The 18,377-nt window shown below is 36.0% G+C and overlaps 1 protein-coding gene across 4 annotated transcripts in view; it reads right to left on the bottom strand.

The window, feature by feature from the left end:
• Window positions 1-18,377, bottom strand: part of ZNF516 (zinc finger protein 516) — a 150,952-nt gene that overhangs the window by 3,542 nt on the left and 129,033 nt on the right. For 3 of the 4 annotated variants that reach the window (XM_043976690.1, XM_043976692.1, XM_043976693.1), the window contains 3 exons: window positions 14,947-16,434; window positions 8,041-8,145; window positions 6,881-6,948 (listed from right to left, as the gene is read on the bottom strand). In XM_043976690.1, the coding sequence (XP_043832625.1) occupies window positions 6,881-6,948; window positions 8,041-8,145; window positions 14,947-16,434 (1,661 nt within the window). The remainder of the gene's footprint in view (window positions 1-6,880; window positions 6,949-8,040; window positions 8,146-14,946; window positions 16,435-18,377) is intronic. The other variant, XM_043976694.1, reaches the window with a different exon arrangement.

Raw genomic sequence — 18,377 nt, 5'->3', positions numbered from 1 at the left:
AAGCAATAAAAAAGGTTACAGTTAAGAAATAAGGCAGAGAGAAAACAGAGCCACCAGAGGGCAAGCCACCAAAAAAAAAAAAAATCCCTTGACACAGTGAAGTATATAAAGTGTGAGCACGTTTGAGGTCATTTTTTTCTCCTCATGAGCAATAAGAGCCAAGGTCAAAACATCAGAGGAATATTTCTAACGGTTTTGCTTTTCCTACTGTAGGTGTGTGAACCTATGTAATAGTGGAAAGAACTTTAAAGTATGTCAATGTTTCCTGGGATGAGTATTGGTTCGCCTAGTATTCTATGAGGTATATTTTTTCTTCATTTCTTTGATAAGCCTAGGGAACACATATGTACGTTAAAAAAAAAAAATCCTAGATCTCTCTAGGTACACAGACATGAATCTCACTTCCTACAAAATAATCACAGTATTAGAAAAGCCGGGGGCAGCTAGGTGGCACAGTGGATAGAGCACCGACCCTGGAGTCAGGAGTACCTGAGTTCAAATCCAGCCTCAGCCACTTAACACTTACTAGCTGTGTGACCCTGGGCAAGTCACTTAACCCCAATTGCCTCACTAAAAAAAAAAAAAAAGAAAGAAAAGAAAAGAAAATCCTTAGCAGTGAGAATACTTTCACTTTGAACTAAAATATTTGGCTTTTCTTAGGCACATATGTAATAGTCATGTGCATTTTGGACAATGCTTTCATTCTTTTAAATATAATATAATTAAAATAGTCCATGTTCACGCAAAGGTTTACTATTACATGGATGGGGAAAACACAGGACAAGAGCTGCATTTAACAATGAGGCTCATTATGCAGATGGTCCAAAAATGAGGCAAAACATACATGGTACTGTCATTTCCACAATGTGCTACCTACATGACATCTACCTCAGAGCTACAAAAAATGCAAGTTTTCATTTTTTTTGTTCATTATCAATTCTTCTGATTAATGGAATTCTTATTCTCAGCCAAACTATTTAGAAACAAGAAGACATTTACAATAATAAGAAATGAAATATTACTCATGTATTTTTTTAAATGCCAAAGAATCAGAACAAATCAGGACACCTCGTTGCATGTCATCAAAATTTCATTCAGAGAAAGAGAGAGAGAGAGAGAGACAGAGAGAGAGAACTTTTTTCTTGTTAGATGTTTTGACTGATAACTCTTCAATTCACTAAACATAAATACAAATGGGACCAAAGTTATCAAGATGCTATCACTTAAACAACTTTAAAAAACTAAATATTCCATTTTATTTCCACTATATACTCCCTAATCATTTGTAAAAAAAAAAAAAAAACCAAAACCAAAGATTTTATTTTTAATTTGTTTTGTTATTATGAATAAAGACTATTACTGGAAACATTATTTTGAGCTATACTAAAGAGGATAACAATGCCTTTATAAAATGACCTTATTTAATGCATATTACTCCTAATATCTTTCAAACTTTTTTACTTCCAGGAGGCACCCAGATCACCAGAATGACTAGAATTAATTTTAAGTATGGACATACAATGTGTTCAATGAGTTTACAATACCTGGAAGAACATATTTCCACCACTATTTTCTTCACATAAATCACTAAGACAGTGAGTGGCAATGTCCCTTTAAAAATATTTTGTAGATTACAAGAAATGCATAAAAATAAGATGTCAAGGGAAGAGGTGTTGTATAGTGTGAAAAGTGCTTTAAAACTAAGTCAGAGGATGTGTTATACTTCCTTTAATATTACTACCTTGAAAAGGTTACATTCTTCCTAGGACCAGTGTCCTTACCTTTAAAAAACATATCTAATTATATCACTCTAATAGAGAGAGAGAGGTGGAGGGGACAGGGCAACTGGATACAAATCCCAATTTTGCCACTTGATGCTAAAGCCCCTTAATTGCTCTGGTCTTTCATTTCATCATTTTCTGATCCATAAAATAAGACTTAGGCCCAGATGACATTTAAGATTCCTTCAAATTCTAAATCTATGATTCTAAGCCCCTTCTGATTAAAAAATTATACATTTTAATTCTTCATAATTTTAACGAGGGCTTTATCTATTAGGAATTCTGTCCTGAGCAAACTAAATGATCTTGATCTTAAACTTTTAACACTTTAGAAGTCTCTTCTATCCTGATTCTCTTTCACAAGGTGATTGTTATTCAGTCATTTCAGTCATGTCCAACTCATAAAACTACAAAAAATGAATCACTGTTGTTGTTGAATCATTTCATATTCTCCATGACCCCTTTTGGGGTTTTCTTGGCAAAGATACTGGAGTGGCTTTCCATTTCCTTCTCCATCTCATTTTACAAATGAGGAACCAAGGCAAAAAGGGACATGCCCAGTGTCACACAACTAGTAAGTATCTGAGGCAGGATTTGAACTCAGAAAGATGAACCTTCCTAACTCCAGGCCCAGCACTCTATCCCCTGTACTACCTAACTGCCTACAAGGTTAGAGTGTGTATTCTAAATAAATGATTAATCTATTTTAATCACACTAGTGTAGTCATAATGTCAATGCACAGTTTTTAAATATATAAAGGGGTTTTTATCAAAAAACATATGTGCATGAAAATATTGTCACAATCTAGCAATTTGGTGGAGACATAAACTCAATTTTTCTCCATTTCCTCTCAGTTATCTTTAGCAGCAAGGGCAAAAACATTAGGGGAAATATATGTATATTTCTTATGGCTACTCTTTCTAAAAACGTATTTACATATATACATTCATATTATAAATACACCCATTGTATCTGTATTTTCTTTCTTTCCTTTCTTTCTTTCTTTCTTTCTTTCTTTCTTTCTTTCTTTCTTTCTTTCTTTTCTTTCTTTCTTTCTTTCTTTCTTTTCTTCCTTCCTTCCTTCCTTCCTTCCTTCCTTCCTTCCTTCCTTCCTTCCTTCCTTCCTTCCTTCCTTCCTTCCTTCCTTCCTTCCTTTCTTTCTTTTTTTTTTAGTGAGGCAATTGGGGTTAAGTAACTTGCCCAGGGTCAAACAGCTAGTACGTGTTAAGTGTCTGAGGCCGAATTTGAACTCAGGTACTCCTGACTCCAGGGTCGGTGCTTTATCCACTGCGCCACCTAGCTGCCTTGTACCTATATTTTCTTATGCTTTAAAGGCTATTTTTGATTTTTTAAACAAAAATACAATGCCATAAGAGTCCCTATGTGAGACTAAGGACTTAATCTGCTAATCACTGACAGACATCCATCAGCTAAATGATGCATGTTAACTGGAACACACATGTGCACATGTACTTGTGTCTGCACAAAGATCAGGGACTTAGATAATTTATAATAAACATGGAATATTTTTGCTTTTTCTTTGTATCTCCAGTACTGCTTAGCATGGTGTCTAGTATCATAAATGCTTAATAGTTCATGCTGATTAATAAATTTCAATATACCAAATATTACTTTAATAAAGTAATTTGGCACTTATTAGTATATGTTAAGAGATGAAGTATGGTGCACAGGAAGTACAATGGACAGTAAGAGTCAGCAGTCAAGGAATCAATTCTCATCCCAGAACCAAAACTCAGCTGCATTGCAACATATCCCCTCCTTTTGAATTTCATATTCCTAATCCATCAATGAGTACAATAATACAATACCTACTCTGTAGGGTTGTTTTAGGAGAATGCTTGGGAAACCTTACAGGATTATATAAGGCATTGTGATTAATAATAATGAGAAATTATTATTTTGAGTATACACAAAGAATTAGCATACTCATAAGTGGAATATGGAAGGAGAGCAAGTAATTTCTGCACGAATAAACAGATGTTTATTGTGTTTGATGCTGCTGCTGCTGCTGATACAGACCTGTGTGTACATGTGTATGTATGTGTATATATAGCAAGCCCTATAGCTATTAAAACCTCATAGGAAGTGTATCTTATTTGAATATGAATTAATATTAGTAAAGCATGAAAAAGATTAAAAGAACAATGTGCCAAGTAAAATGAGCCAGATTGTAGTCACAAATAACTACAAGGCTATAGCACAACTGCAAAATATCCTTGTATACATGAAATAAAGAAATTTCATATTTTGATGACATAATACTTAATGGTGTTAAAGAGAACCAAGGAAAAGCAGAAAATGACTCTAAAATTTAATTTATCCCTTCATGTTGCCTATTTTGACTATTACTGAGGGAATAAATTGCAAACCCCTGGTCATGGGGACCTCTAAAGGAAAAGCCAGAGAAACCACCCACTAAAATGAGATCTGGATATTGGATAACATGCAACTACACTGAGGAATCATGACTTTTCATGCTAAATCAACAATAACTCTAATTATTTTATATGTGATTAAAGATAAAGACTACCACCAGAGGGGATGGCGCTAAGAAAGGAAAAGAGCCATGCCCACTTGATAGCAGAGCTTTGAGAGTCAGGATGTGAACTATAATATCTGAAACCTGGATAACCACTGTCACTAGACTGAAAAATTACACAGCTCCCTCTGTCCCCCTGGGGCCTGTTGAATTGAGAGATAATGTAAGTCTGTTATGTCTGTGACTAGCAGAAACTAAGACCATAGCATTGCACCAGAGTAAATTTTAGGGAAAACATCTGTAACAACTACCTAATAACAGGATATTAGTGACAAGGACAAAAATATAAGTACAGTTTGTCCCTATGATTGTCAAGAATCATTGATCGAGGGGGCAGCTAGATGGCGCAGTGGATAGAGCACCGGCCCTGGATTCAGGAGTACCTGAGTTCAAATCCGGCCTCAGACACTTAACACTTACTAGCTGTGTGACCCTGGGCAAGTCACTTAACCCCAATTGCCTCACTAAAAAAAAAAAAAAAAAGAATCATTGATCGATAGGAATGCCTAATTTAAATGTTCAATATTTTAAAATAATTTAACATACAATCTTAATTCCAAGGTTTCTTTTCTTTTCTTTTTAAATAAATCTCATATTTCTAGCCATGGCTGACACAAGGATAATGGTGCTTAGGTAGGAAGAATTACTTCTTTCTTTTTCAGGAATAACCTGTATATTCATCAAAGCCCTGCACTGAGTTATTCATAGCACCACCCAGCATTTCACTCCAACAACTGCTTTTATCATGGAGTCCAATCTTTGGAGAGTTTTAATGGATCATTGGTGTAAGCAGGAGTACTTTGGAATGATTCCAATTGTAATCTCAATATGAAATTCTCCAATTAGGGCATGTAGACCCTTGCAGTTGCTACATTCCATAGAAACATTTTCAATGATTTCTCCATGGTACAGGAATTCCTTCTAGTCATAAAGGTCAATACTACCTAATGCAAGTAAAGTCTACACACAAATTTGGGCTCTCAATGAAATGTTTCCATACCTAGTTCATTTAGTTCATCCTCCCCAAACTCCTGCCTTTATCCCACTAAATTATAAACTTTATGAATGGCAAAAGGTCCATTTGTTAAAATATGCAATATCATAGAAAGTTCTATTCCACTGCCTCAACATTTTAACAGCAAATCTTTCTGTGCAATTAGAACTTTCTAAACATACTTAAAGCCTGGACAGCTAGGTGGAACAGTGGATAGAGCATTGGCCCTGGATTCAGGAAGACCTGAGTTCAAATCCGACTTCAGACACTTGACAATTACTAGCTGTGTGACCCTGGGCAAGTCACTTAACCCTCATTGCCCCACCCCTGCCAAAAAATTACTTAAAGCCAAAGAACTGCCCTTTGAAAAGAGGTCCTGACTAGGTTCTACTTTTAACTCTTTGAGATCATGGGTTAAGTCTAGTTCCACGGGCCTGTCTGTTCACCTGTATATGAATAATGAAGTGAGACTGTGTGACATACTTTTGATCAAAGGTTCTTTCATATCTTTTTCTAGCTCTAAAAATCCTAAAATCTATGAGCAGAACAGATTGGCTGGTGGCCCAGCACATCAACATAACCCATCTTCATATATGAACACAGACTTATTCTAGAGGACAAGGTTGCTAGGGATTCCTTAGCAGAAACCCTTTCTTCAGTGACAAAGAAAGCACTATATTGATATATCTTCTGAGGCAGCTGGTTAGAAGGATAGTTTAGCACATATAGAATGCTTTATGTGCATGAATAAGACATTTGATTTAAAAAGTAATCGACAATGGGGGGAAGAAGGGGGAGAAAATAACTCATGCCCTCAAATCCTATATGAGAGATGACCTATTAGGTTGCACATTATACAGGGAAATTCATGTTGAAGAAGACAGTGACAACACCTAACACCAATACCAAAATGCCTGTCTCTTTCCATAACAAATAAATTGTTCAAAATATGGTCTCTTATAAAATCGATCGCTTAGGTGATCATGAATATCTATATTATGATATATTTTTACATACATGCATAATTACTTTATACCAATAACATAATATCAAAATGTATAATGGAAAATATGAAATCATGAATCATGTTAAACATCAGACAAAGTACTAGATCTGGGAATGCAAAGCACCACAGAGTCAAATGAAAAGCCAAAAGTATACTTGTATAGTGTTATAAAAGGAGAAAAATTGTTTATTTGCATATTTTGAATTTTAAAGGAGGATTCATCCAAAAAATTCTTTTTATAAAATCTTACTTTTAAAATACCTAAATTTTTAAATTGCCATACACTGCCTATCTTACCTCATTTCCACTATATCGCCGAGAATATTTTAGAGTACATGTCATTGCTAAAACTACTTATAGTGTACAGTAAAACCACTTTCAATGTATATCTGTAAAAGAAAGTTTAGGTTCTCAAATCAAGACAACACAAATGTGTTTACATACTTGAACTTAAATAGTGTGCTAGTGATGAATACATGGTACAGCTTTTCCCAGTAACTACATTTTTAAAAAATAGCCAGTTAATTGTAAAACATACTTGTTTGGGGGCATCTGGAGAGGTGGTGTGAACTTCAGTCTCTCGGAGTCCATTAGATTCAAATACCACTGTGGGAAAAAGGAGGTATGTTAACAGATGAACATTCAAGTTTTGTTAGTTTCTGTATATTATTTGAAACCATTACACATTAGCCACACTCACTCACACACTCATTCATAGATGGATAGATAGATAGATAAATAAATAAATGAATGAATAGATAAATAAGGCACCAGCTTCTAGCCTGTGGCCAGAAAATACCAATTTACTGTAACACTTACTGTAAGAGAGGCTGATAATGGCAGCCTAGGGCCACTGCCCTTTTTAATTCAGACTTCTCTGCTGAAGAAAGCAATCACTGACAGCATTAATTATCAGTGTATGTGTAAAGGGTCCCTCTTCTTGCATTACTTACCATTTGGCCTCTGTCATTTTGCATCAGCCTGGCTTATGTATGCATCATTCACACTTCTGATAAGAACCTGCTAGTCTCCTGGTCTCTCTACACTGTCTCTCTCATGCTCATGTGGTAGGTATCCTGACACTGAGTAGTTTCACCTACTGCGTTCTCAAGTATGAACCACCATGATTTAAGGGGGAAAAAAAAAAAGGCTGCGGGATTTTATAGCACATCACTGACCAGTCTGAAGGGGATCAGGTTTCATGTAACATTGTTCTAGTCAAAATCAATGAGGAGATAAAACAAAGCCTTATGTTAGGTTTAAAGGAGGCACTTTGATTTCAATTTGTGCTGGTAGCAATAGAATTCATTAGCATATTCATTTCTGAGTAGCCTACTCTCTAATTAAAATGGAACATTTGCAAACAGGCTTATCTCAAATTAAGCCACAAGGCACTTTGATGGGGGGTGGGGGTGGGTAGAAATCAGGTGAGGGAAAGAAGGAACAAGTTTAATTCTTATATAAATGAAGGAGAAATAACCTTGAGGTAGAATACATATATATACACACCACACATATGTATTATGTGTGTATGTATCACATACATACATGCATATGCATATGTGTAAATATATACCTATACATACATTTTTATTTAATAAGTAAATAAACTGGTTAGAACAGAAGTTATGCTATAGGTGATAACACTTTTGTTTCAGCTGGATGGATAAAATGGCTGGTATGGGGGGAAAATGATACCTGTGTGAGACCGCATATGGGTCCTTAGGTGATTATGCTGGGTAAAGCCTTTCCCACATTCTATACAGATGAGCTCTCCTTGGCGGCCTTGTGTCCCCAGCATTCCTGTGGGAAGATGGTATTGGTGGTGGTGATGGAGGTGGTAGTGGCCGAGGTGGCAATAAGGAAAAGGAAAAGGGAGGGGAGAGAGAGGAATGGGTAGAGGAAAACATTATGCCAGAAGAAAACATCATTAGTATGTCTAATGTGTCATTATGTGAGGCTACCTTCAGGCCCTGGATGACAACTGTCAGCCTTCATCTAGGCACTGGCTGACAGACCAGGCACACACAGGACTGCAAGAATGCATAAATTACATTGAATTAAAAAATGTTCCCCATGATGTGCCCGCACCAGGACTGGCATGTCAGGTGTATGCTTTTCAGAGCAGCTGGATCCACTTCTCAGCCATCACCCAGCTTTGTCAAGCAGTACATCAGGCAAATCAAAGTGACTCCAGCGTGTCGGAGACAAGTCACATGGATAATAGGAAGTGAGTAGAACCAGAGCCCGACTGTCCCCCCTGGGCTGCAATACCTGGGAGACAAATGCAGAGTGAGCGCAGCCATCACAAACTGATCAAACCTTTAGCCCTTGCTTACCTGCCTGCCTGGGCTGCTCTGACCTCAGACCTCTGAGGCACAGACGAAAGACATCTGTGAATGAAAGTGTCATTCCAGACATTTGGAGCTAGTAGCAGCCCAAGCAGTCTCCTACCCACTTTGGTAAACATGTTTTCTAGGCCATTAGCATTTGTGGAAAGCTACTCGAATCTCTTCTTTTTCTCCAAAGGTCAGTTTACAGTATCTGACTTAAAGGACTGGTCTTTGTCTTTTTTCGGCTGATCAAAAAAGACACATCTGACTTTTATGGGAGATTGGGTTCAGGCTTTTAGTGGTTTCTGTTGTTTGCTGGCATTTCTTTTCAATTTGGGTAAGAAGTTCTCTTTTGAAGTAAAAGAAGAAGTCTTATGTTTTTATAGGATATTGCCTTTAGAGAAATTTCTTAGCATTTGCCTTTTTCTGCAGTACAACAAGAGTTGATGGAAAAAGACAAGATGCTAATTGGAAAAGTTATGTTTCTACTCTTAAACAATATTTACATTTAACTTTAGGAATCCAATAAGTTTCTATATTTTCTAGCCTAACAAGCTTTTAACTTATTGGTCAACAGTTAATTTAAAAGGCTAATGCTGTCATTTTATCTCTTCTTCTCATTTAGACATGCTACCTCCAAGTATTTCTAAGATTCTATTTTTAAAAGTTATATCTTGCACTTAATATTTTTTTAAAATTCTGATTTTCACCATCCTGTTAAGAAATATAATTTAAACAATGTTATTTGGTAATATGACATGATGGAAACTTCAATTAAAGAGGAATGGAATTTATCATGGTCCCTAGAAATTAGATCCTTGAACATGATATTTATTATTGGCTGGTATTATATAATGATTACTATCATATATTGCTGTATATCACATTTGTTATATTATAGGTTGTTATTATAACATATTGTATAATGTGTTTTACCAATATAATGTTTATAATTAATATATTTATTATTATTCTAAGTACCAGGATCTTATACCTAGAAATTCTTGTTTGCCAAGTAACTTAATTTTATCTCAAGTTAAACATTTCATCCACATTCCATTTGGTCTGGATCAATCCCAGAGATTAAAAATCTTGTGTATCTTTTCTCCTCATCATTGCCTCATAATGTCTAATTAACTTCAAATAGAAATAATTTCTAAAAATAATCTCTTGATGTTTAAATGACAGAGACTATGGAACACTTCACCTAGTAAATGAATACATGTCAAAGGAATGTTTGTGATCACTGTTATGACACTAAGTCTAGCATCCACAGTTTTTTAAATGCACACTAGGACATATGCATTCTAACCATTCTTCTTTTTCTTCCTCTGAAGATCAGATGCTTCACAGCTTGAAGATGATCCTGAGTTTTTAAAGTGCAAGCCTGGGCAAGTGTTACCAAGCTAAAAAATATATCTTCAATTGCTCACAACATTTTGGGAAAAAAAACTACCGAGCAATCAGAGAGAAGAGCACCCATGTCATTAAGACATTTCTCAAAATACAGATGTAAAAATATTTGAGCTGATCAAATGATCTCATTTAAATCTGATCAAATGATATCATATAAAGAGTTCTGCAAACTTTAAAGTGTTACATTAAAGGCTATCTATTATTGTTTTTGCTTACCATCTCTCTCCTTACAAACACATGAAAGCTCCTCCAAACCACTGGTATTTCTTCTTTCTTTTATTCAAATGCATATTAGAATGCTGACTTGCCTCTGGTTATATTTTTTAAACAAGCATTCTTTTTTTTTCCTTAAAAAAAATGGGAGGGAGGCACTAGGAGGCTTTTCAGCTGTCATCTTGCCCTTTTTAGTCAAGGCTGCTCCAAAACTCTGAGTTTATCAAAAAAAGGTTATAAACTTGTTTTGCATTGAAGACTACCTGGTGAGCAAAAAGCTCACACAGTGACCTGGAAATTTTAATTATGTAGGAAAAGTATTATTTAAAAGTAAAAGGTAAAAATATTATGTATACATTATGAAGTGTAAAATTAAGAATCATTAACAAGTAATCCAAAATCGACTTTGTGAGCAAGTTACCATAGTTAACACAAAGCAGCATTTTAAACCTCTTGTTGTTTGCTGTTTTTACCTTTGAAAGACACATTGCTTGAAATTTACATATTAACTTATATGCTTTAAACAAAAAAAAAATCTCTAAACTTTTTGAAAAATGTAGGGAAAGCGTATAAGGAAAATGTTCCAAACTACATTGTACTTCAAGTACTATGATCAGAAATCATCAGTCTTCCTTTAATACTAACCAAAAATAATAACTCACAATAACTCATCTTTATATGCCAAGTTTATATGCAGTTTACCAAGTGCTTTCCTCACTACAACTCTGCACCTTTTTTGGTTGAAAAGAGTATCTTCCAAAGATAAATAAATAAATCCTATGTAGTGGCATCATGGGCCCAATAATAATAAATGACAGTTCTTTCATGCCACTAGTGTAAAATTATTTCTCTTCCAACTCATTTTTTTAAAAAAGGAATTAAATCAGTTTAAAATATAAAGCATCAAATAACTTGTTCTACTGGTGTGACTTCCTGCTAGGCAGAATCTCAACAACTAGGGAATTAGGTAAATTGACACCTCTATTTCAATAATCTATGACTTTGATGGTGTTAAGCGCTGCCTCAACTGATGCAGATCCCAACTCATCCATGACATAATACATGGACTTTGAGCACTGTTCAGGTCAACAAATCCATCAACCAGGCCAACCTGGTGATAAAGCTCACCAAACTCATCTAAGCTACCCCTCACATAAAACAGATATTGTCAATCACAACATATCCAGCTTAATAGGAGAACCTGACAAAGTTTCCATTCAATTATCATACCCTTAAAGAAACTAAGATCAATTTCAGTTCACAAAGAAGTTTCTATTTACTGTAAAACATTGAATACAATCATATTTTTTAAAATCTAAACTGCATTCGTAGGATTATGGGCTGTAGGAAAACTTAGAGCCCATATGATTTAATCTCTTCATTTTACAAATAAGGAAACCGAGACTCTTAACTTGCCCAAAGTTACATAGGTAGTAGAAACACATGCAGAAAAAAGTTTGTTTGTGGATATGTACACAAAGGTCACATTAATGGTCAGCTTTTTCTTAAAATCAATTTAATAACTGTTAAATGTTACTAAAACTATTTATAGAAACATTTAAGATTTTTTTTTAGAAAGAAAACCACTAAGTAATGTGGTAGTTATTGTCCAGCTTTAACACATGACACACAGGTTTGAGATTTGGTTAGGAACACTTGCTTTGAGGGAGGGAAAAGGTAGAAAACTCAATTTGGTTTAGGGGAAGAGGGGTTTGTTCATTTTTTTTTTTTTAATAAATTGGGTGGTGTAATGGAAAGAGCATAAGACTTAGAGGCAAAGGCTTGGGTTCAAATCCCAGTCCTGTCACTTCATAGCCTGGTTCAAATCTTACCTTTTGTGACATTTAAAATCTAATGTGTGGTCACCTTACTCCTGTCTTAAATGTAGGGAAAATTAGCTATGGTTTGCTTATAAAGCCCATTATTTTCTTACACTTTGTAGCCTCAGGATACATTTTTATTCTATTAACCTTCACATACTCTATAATCTAGCCAAACGGTCCTTCTTGCTATTCCTCATACAAGATGCTATGTCCCATGTCCATGTCATTGCATTGTTTGTCCTATGCCCAACCTCCTCATCTGTGCCTCTTAGAATCCCTGGTTTCCTTCAAAACTCAGTTCTCCTTGAAAGCAGGATATGTCTTTTACCTTTCTTGGTATTTCCAACATTTAGAACAGTGCCTACAACACAGAAATTACTTAATAAATGTTTACTGACTGACCTACATGAGGTGTATTAATGTAAATATATTTATGACCTTTAGCAAGTGACTTCCTTGGGCCTCAGTTTCCTCAATGGAAAATGAGGGGGTTGAAAGAAATGACCCATATAGTTTCTTCCAACTGTAAATCTATGGTCATATGGCTCCATGAATAGATGATGAAATACAATGCCCTCCCTCTTATTAGAATTTGGGGGGGGGGTGCTGTGGTACTATATGTTACATATCATTTGGTTCTGTTTGATTATTGTTCTTCACTACAAGAGACAATCCTATGGGCAGGATGGTAAATTAGGAAATCACTACGGTGTCAAAAACAAAAGGCATCAAATACAACTTTAAAATATATCTTTCATGATTCTCCATTGCTGATAAAGTAAAATCCGAAGGGGAAAAAAGCGGCCAATCTAGTGACTATTACTTCATATTCATCACATGTCACTCTGTGGCCTAAGATCTCACCTTCATTCTAGAAAATTTAGAAATATCTCCTAGCTATGAGAAATAGTAACAGAAGCACCGCATTATTCAACAACGCAACAATAACATGGGAACAGACTTTTACTGCCAAATGCCTACTCATTTATAAGACAGAGAAATCCCATAATCTAAAGGCAGTTGATATACCTTAATATAAGCAAACTTCTTTACTCTATGCATGCTTACTTTTAGCTTATGGACTTTCAACCAAAATGGCTGAAAAATAACAATGAATATTGAGGAAGTCGTGTGCCTTCTGTTATACAATCCTAAGAGTCCTTTATAAGAAGAGGAACTAAGTGTATGATTTCTTTAGTATAGGGAACTCCCAAGTACAGAAATTCTCTCTACCAATGGAGGTTGGCACTTTCTCTGTACCTTGTATCATTTATTAGGAGAGTTGCAGAGTTGCCTAGAGAACTGACAACTTAAATGACTTGACCATGTCTCATAGCCATTATCCATCCAGGACTTGAACTCAGGTGTTCCTGGGTTTCAAGGCCAGTTCTCTATCCCCTATATCTTGCTGCCTCTCAAAGGTTCTTCATACGTGATTCTTAGCCAATGTCACCACTATGCTCCATATTCTACTCGTTAACAATCAGGGCTTTGTTTCCTACATTGTTATCACTTTTGTTTCACAAAAGCAAGAATTATTTCTTTCCCTTGAGAAGTCTGCCCCTATTTTCAGAAAACAAATACCCAATGATCAATCATGTGCATTACTGAAGGAGTTCATTCACTCATCCATTCACTCTTTTGAAGAAATATTTATTTTGCATTCACTGTTTATTTTACATTGCCTTGTTTTTACTTAAATCAAGGTTAATACCACCAAGGGGAAAATAATAAATCCTTAAAGCAGTAGTTTCCAAGTGTGGTCCAAAAACCTCTGGGGCTCCCCTGAGACCCTCTCAGGGAATACACAAGGTCAAAACTATTTTCATAGTAATACCAATATGTTTTCATTTCTAATATGGTAAAAAATCTAGCAAACATTAGTACAAATAGCCCCCATAAACAAAAGTTCTTGGGGAAAAGATCTGAAACAGCTCTTAAGAATAGAACGGGGTCCTGAGAAGTTATATAATGGCTGCCTTAGAGAAAAATTTCAAAGATGGAGTTTTTGTTTTGTTTTGTTTTAATAATAAATTCTCAGTGTTCAGGAACCTAATTGCAGGTTGTGTTTCAAAATATCCTTTAAAAAACAGAAACAACATATTTTATAAGCTCTGTATACCATGTGGAAAGCTATAAACAGTTTTCTTATTAAATACTAATGTAAATAGAGAAAAAGGAACCTATAATCCATTTTAAAACACTTTTTTCAAGTTTATTATTTCCAAGAATTTTAAATGGAATACTTATATGATGTAAAACCCTATTTACTTGTTTCTGAACTCAGAGTATATATATTTTTAAATTATATACATATAAAAAATAAAACAAAATAGTAACCCATTGGATTACTCTTGTCTTTTGAGAAATGTCTAGAATGACAAAGGAAGTGAATCACAATCAACCTGCCTGTTTTTGGCACATTACTGTGCAGAAGATATTTAAATGAGGTCCCAAATTCACATCATGTAGGAGCCTAAAGAGACCTCATTTTTCCCTAAAGCAGAAAAGTTTATGATGTGTACTAACACTAGCATATCACTGGGGTATTAGTGTTACAAGGGAACTGAAACATCTGTGTAACTCTACCTTCACTCAAAGTAGTGGGTGAGGGAATATAATATAAATGCTCTGCAATGAAACAGATACATCTGACCTGTATTTGGAAAGTCACGCAGCAGGTGGGAGCAGCATCCATGACCCTCCAAGAGGGAAAAATTATTCAAAACTGTTTCAGAAAAGACATGGCTTATAAGGGGTGTAGTTACATAAATGATTAAGAAGTCACACAGAGGAAAGAAAAGTACTAGAAATCTTACCTCTATGTTCTAAGGCAGGGCCATTAGCACCCCAGCTCTGGTAGAGCGTAGCAAGGTCCTTTGGAATGTAGGTCTTGAAAATGTTGAGAATGTCCAGTCGTTTGTCATGTCCCTCAGGTGCTGGCTCTTGTTTGAGGGAGTGTAAAACTGAGGGAGCTCCTGTCACAGTGGACTGAGCTTGCATCACTGGGCTTCCCCTGGATCCCACACTGCAGTTGGCCAGTGTCCTCAGCTCATGTGCAGCCTTGGTGTGGGGCTCCCGAGGAGACAGGGAGGGACCTTCAGGTTTCAAATAATGCTCGGTTTTACATAGAGGTTGATACTGAGGCTGAAGGTTGAATTTGGCCTTCATGGAGTCAGGTGTACAGTGTTTATTCGGAGTGGTAAAGCTGGCCCCCACTGGGGTAATCAAGTACTTCTCTGCTGGCTTACTGTTAGTGAGTTGGGGGGTTGCCCTCGATATGACTGTCTGGGTAGGAGTTACGCTTCGGCTAAAGCTGCCTGCATGCACCAGTTTAGAGTTGGTTTCATACTTAGGTTTCAGCTGCGGTGAGTGCTGCGAGGCTGAACTATATTGCTCTTGGGTATGGGTCATTTTGGTTTGCCGATACCCATCAGGACCTGATGCCCATGGCTCAGAGCTGCCACCCAAAGGGCTGTCCTTATTCTTAGGCATACTAGCTGGTTTCACTGTGACTCCCAGAGGGGAACTGCTTTTGGAGGCTGACAACCCACTGGGGCCCTGGGTACGTGTGAATCGGGCAATAGGCAAGGGCTGACAGTCTTTTCCCCCAAGAACAGGTGGAGGTCCAGTGCGTCCACTTCTGGCAAGAAATACCACAGCATTCTTTATACCCTTATAACCATTTTGTTGAATCCACTGAGGAGCCATAGAGTTGCAGCTCACTTTGTGCCAGATTCTTTTGTGCATCCACAAAACTTCTGGGTAGTAAGTCTTATGGTTACAATAAGGACATGGGTGCACAATCAAAGCAGCCTGCAAGGATGAAGCAATATCCTTATTCCTGGAATCATCTCTCGTGGATTTCTCACTTAAATCTAGTGGAATCAGATCTGGTGCCATCATCACCTTTTTTCCTCCCCCAGGATACTCCTTGTTGTGCAAATCAAACATCTTTTCTTTAGGGTGACTAGTTTGGCTTTCTAATGAAACCTGAAGATCTACTGCCATTTCTGAATAAGTTTGATCCATCCCTGAAACAAAATCCATACTACTGCCAGAGCCTAGAATCTCTTGCTTACGATGAAATGCTGGCATTTTTAAGTCAAGGGAACGTCTGTGTTCAGCATTTTTAGAAGCATCTTGGATGGTATTTTCAAGTATTGGAACAGAAATGGCTATTCCTAATTTTGATTCACTGGCCTTATTTTCTGACATGTTACTATTTCCAAATTGACGAATGTGATCTCCATGAGGCAGCACTGTAGGTACCTCTTCAGAAAAGTTGCATTTGTACGGCTTTCCTCCTAGAGAACCCAAAGTAGAATAAAAAGTTACCACCTCTTGCTAAGGCATGGAGGCAACATTAAAAGGAAATTTAATAACTTTGCAGAAATGGTCATGTATTAGCGCCATAAAGATACACTGAAGTTAATTGATTCAAGGAGACTTTATTTTCAAGAAAATAGCAACAGTATCCTGGACCTCAGTTGACTTTGAATGAGTTTCCTTGAATTATGGATAATCCATAGTGAAGAACAATATGATGATCACTATTTTGTTTAATAGGACACATAATACAGTAAGAAAATTCACGTCATATAGCTAGTTGGTACTTTAATGAAAAGCAAGTGTTTGTGTTTCTATTATAAGTGCCTATTTCTAAGTCATAAAACTTGACTCCAAGTGGGAGTTAAGTGCCTTCACAGATACTGTATTTTACACAGTTTGCAATTCTTTTGTTTGTATTCTTTGCTCAGAGTCCAGTACAAGGTTGCAACCTAAGGACTCCAAGAACAGATGGATCTCCCACTTTATGGCCTAGTGTTTTCTGGATAATTTAGTCATAATGGGAGGGGGAGCGGGTGTAAAAATGTTTTATTGCTGATGATGGCCTCACAAAATATGTTTAATTCAAACCTGTGGTGAGCGGTTTAAAAAAATACAAGGTAATTTCTCTGTCTACAACTGATAATTATTCAAAGGATAAGAACAACTTTTAAAAGAGGAAAATAATTGTTAATAATCACTTAAAATTCTCAAACTCATTAATAATCAAAGAGATATAAATTAAAATGATTTGGGGGAAATGCCTAACAACCCTCAAATTAACAAAAATAATGCAATGAAATAATACTGGTGGGATTATGGAGAAATCTTTATAGTTGGGAGAATCTTTTTTGAAGAAGAATATGGCAGTATAGAATAAAAGTTCCAAAAATTTACCCTTTGACCCTACAAATTTTATTTTTGGAAACAGACCCTAAAAGTGTTATCAAAAGTAAAGCAAAAAGTATCAGTTCAAAAACTTTCATAATAATATTACCTTTTTTTTAATTGGAAGAAAATGAAATGTCCAATAATAGAGAATACTTAAAGTCTAATAAATTAATGAAATGAAAAACTATAATGTAATTAAGAATGTCAAGTATGAATGAGAAAAAATATAGAAAGACTTTTATGAAATAATTCAAAGGGGAAAAAAGAACTAGTAAAAGAGAAATTATACTAACTAAACTATATAAGAGAAAAAGTGAATAGAAACAGACCAAAAATAAAAAATAAACTGGGAAACTTGGACAGAGTGAGTGAAAAGCCAGGATATTTTATTTGTTGGAATTAATTTATGTAAAAATTTACTAAACAAGTTGGAGTAATTATAAATATTAAACTATAATAAATCACTTTTTTAAGAAAAAATAAAGATACAAAGTTACTCCAGGAGTAAAGGAAATCTGCTACAAAATCTGGCTCATGAAAATAAAAATGTTGTAGAGGAGCTATTCAAACCCATCTGACTACAACCTATCTTTCCAAGGCCTGTTTTACTCTATTCTTCTTCATACACTCAGCTAGTATACTATGAGCTGTTCCACAATCTTGTTCTGCCCACTTGTTCTGCCTTCCCAGAAGTCATCTATTCCTGGTGCCTCACAACTTTGCCTGTTGGATTCCTCCAATTCCTCAAGGCCTAAACTAGGTGCTCCTTCTCTTCCTTGATACTGTAATGATTGGAATGACACCACCTACTGGAGACTTGCTGTGGGAAAGCTCCACCATGAGGAAAATGCCTCAGAGGCATTGTGGCTTTTCCTTGGCATCAGGAAATGACGTTTGCTCATGGGTGCTGTCTATCAAGGCTACCAGCCAATCAACTTGAGGAGCCTCCTATTTTCTGGGAGGAGACAAGAAGGAGGAAAGAGAGCCTGCGTGGAGAGCTCTTGCTCTTTTGGGTTCCTGACTTGATGGT

This window comes from Dromiciops gliroides, chromosome 1 (assembly GCF_019393635.1).
Source record: "Dromiciops gliroides isolate mDroGli1 chromosome 1, mDroGli1.pri, whole genome shotgun sequence".
Taxonomy (NCBI): Eukaryota; Metazoa; Chordata; class Mammalia; order Microbiotheria; family Microbiotheriidae; genus Dromiciops; species Dromiciops gliroides.
This window is presented reverse-complemented; position numbering and strand designations above follow the sequence as displayed.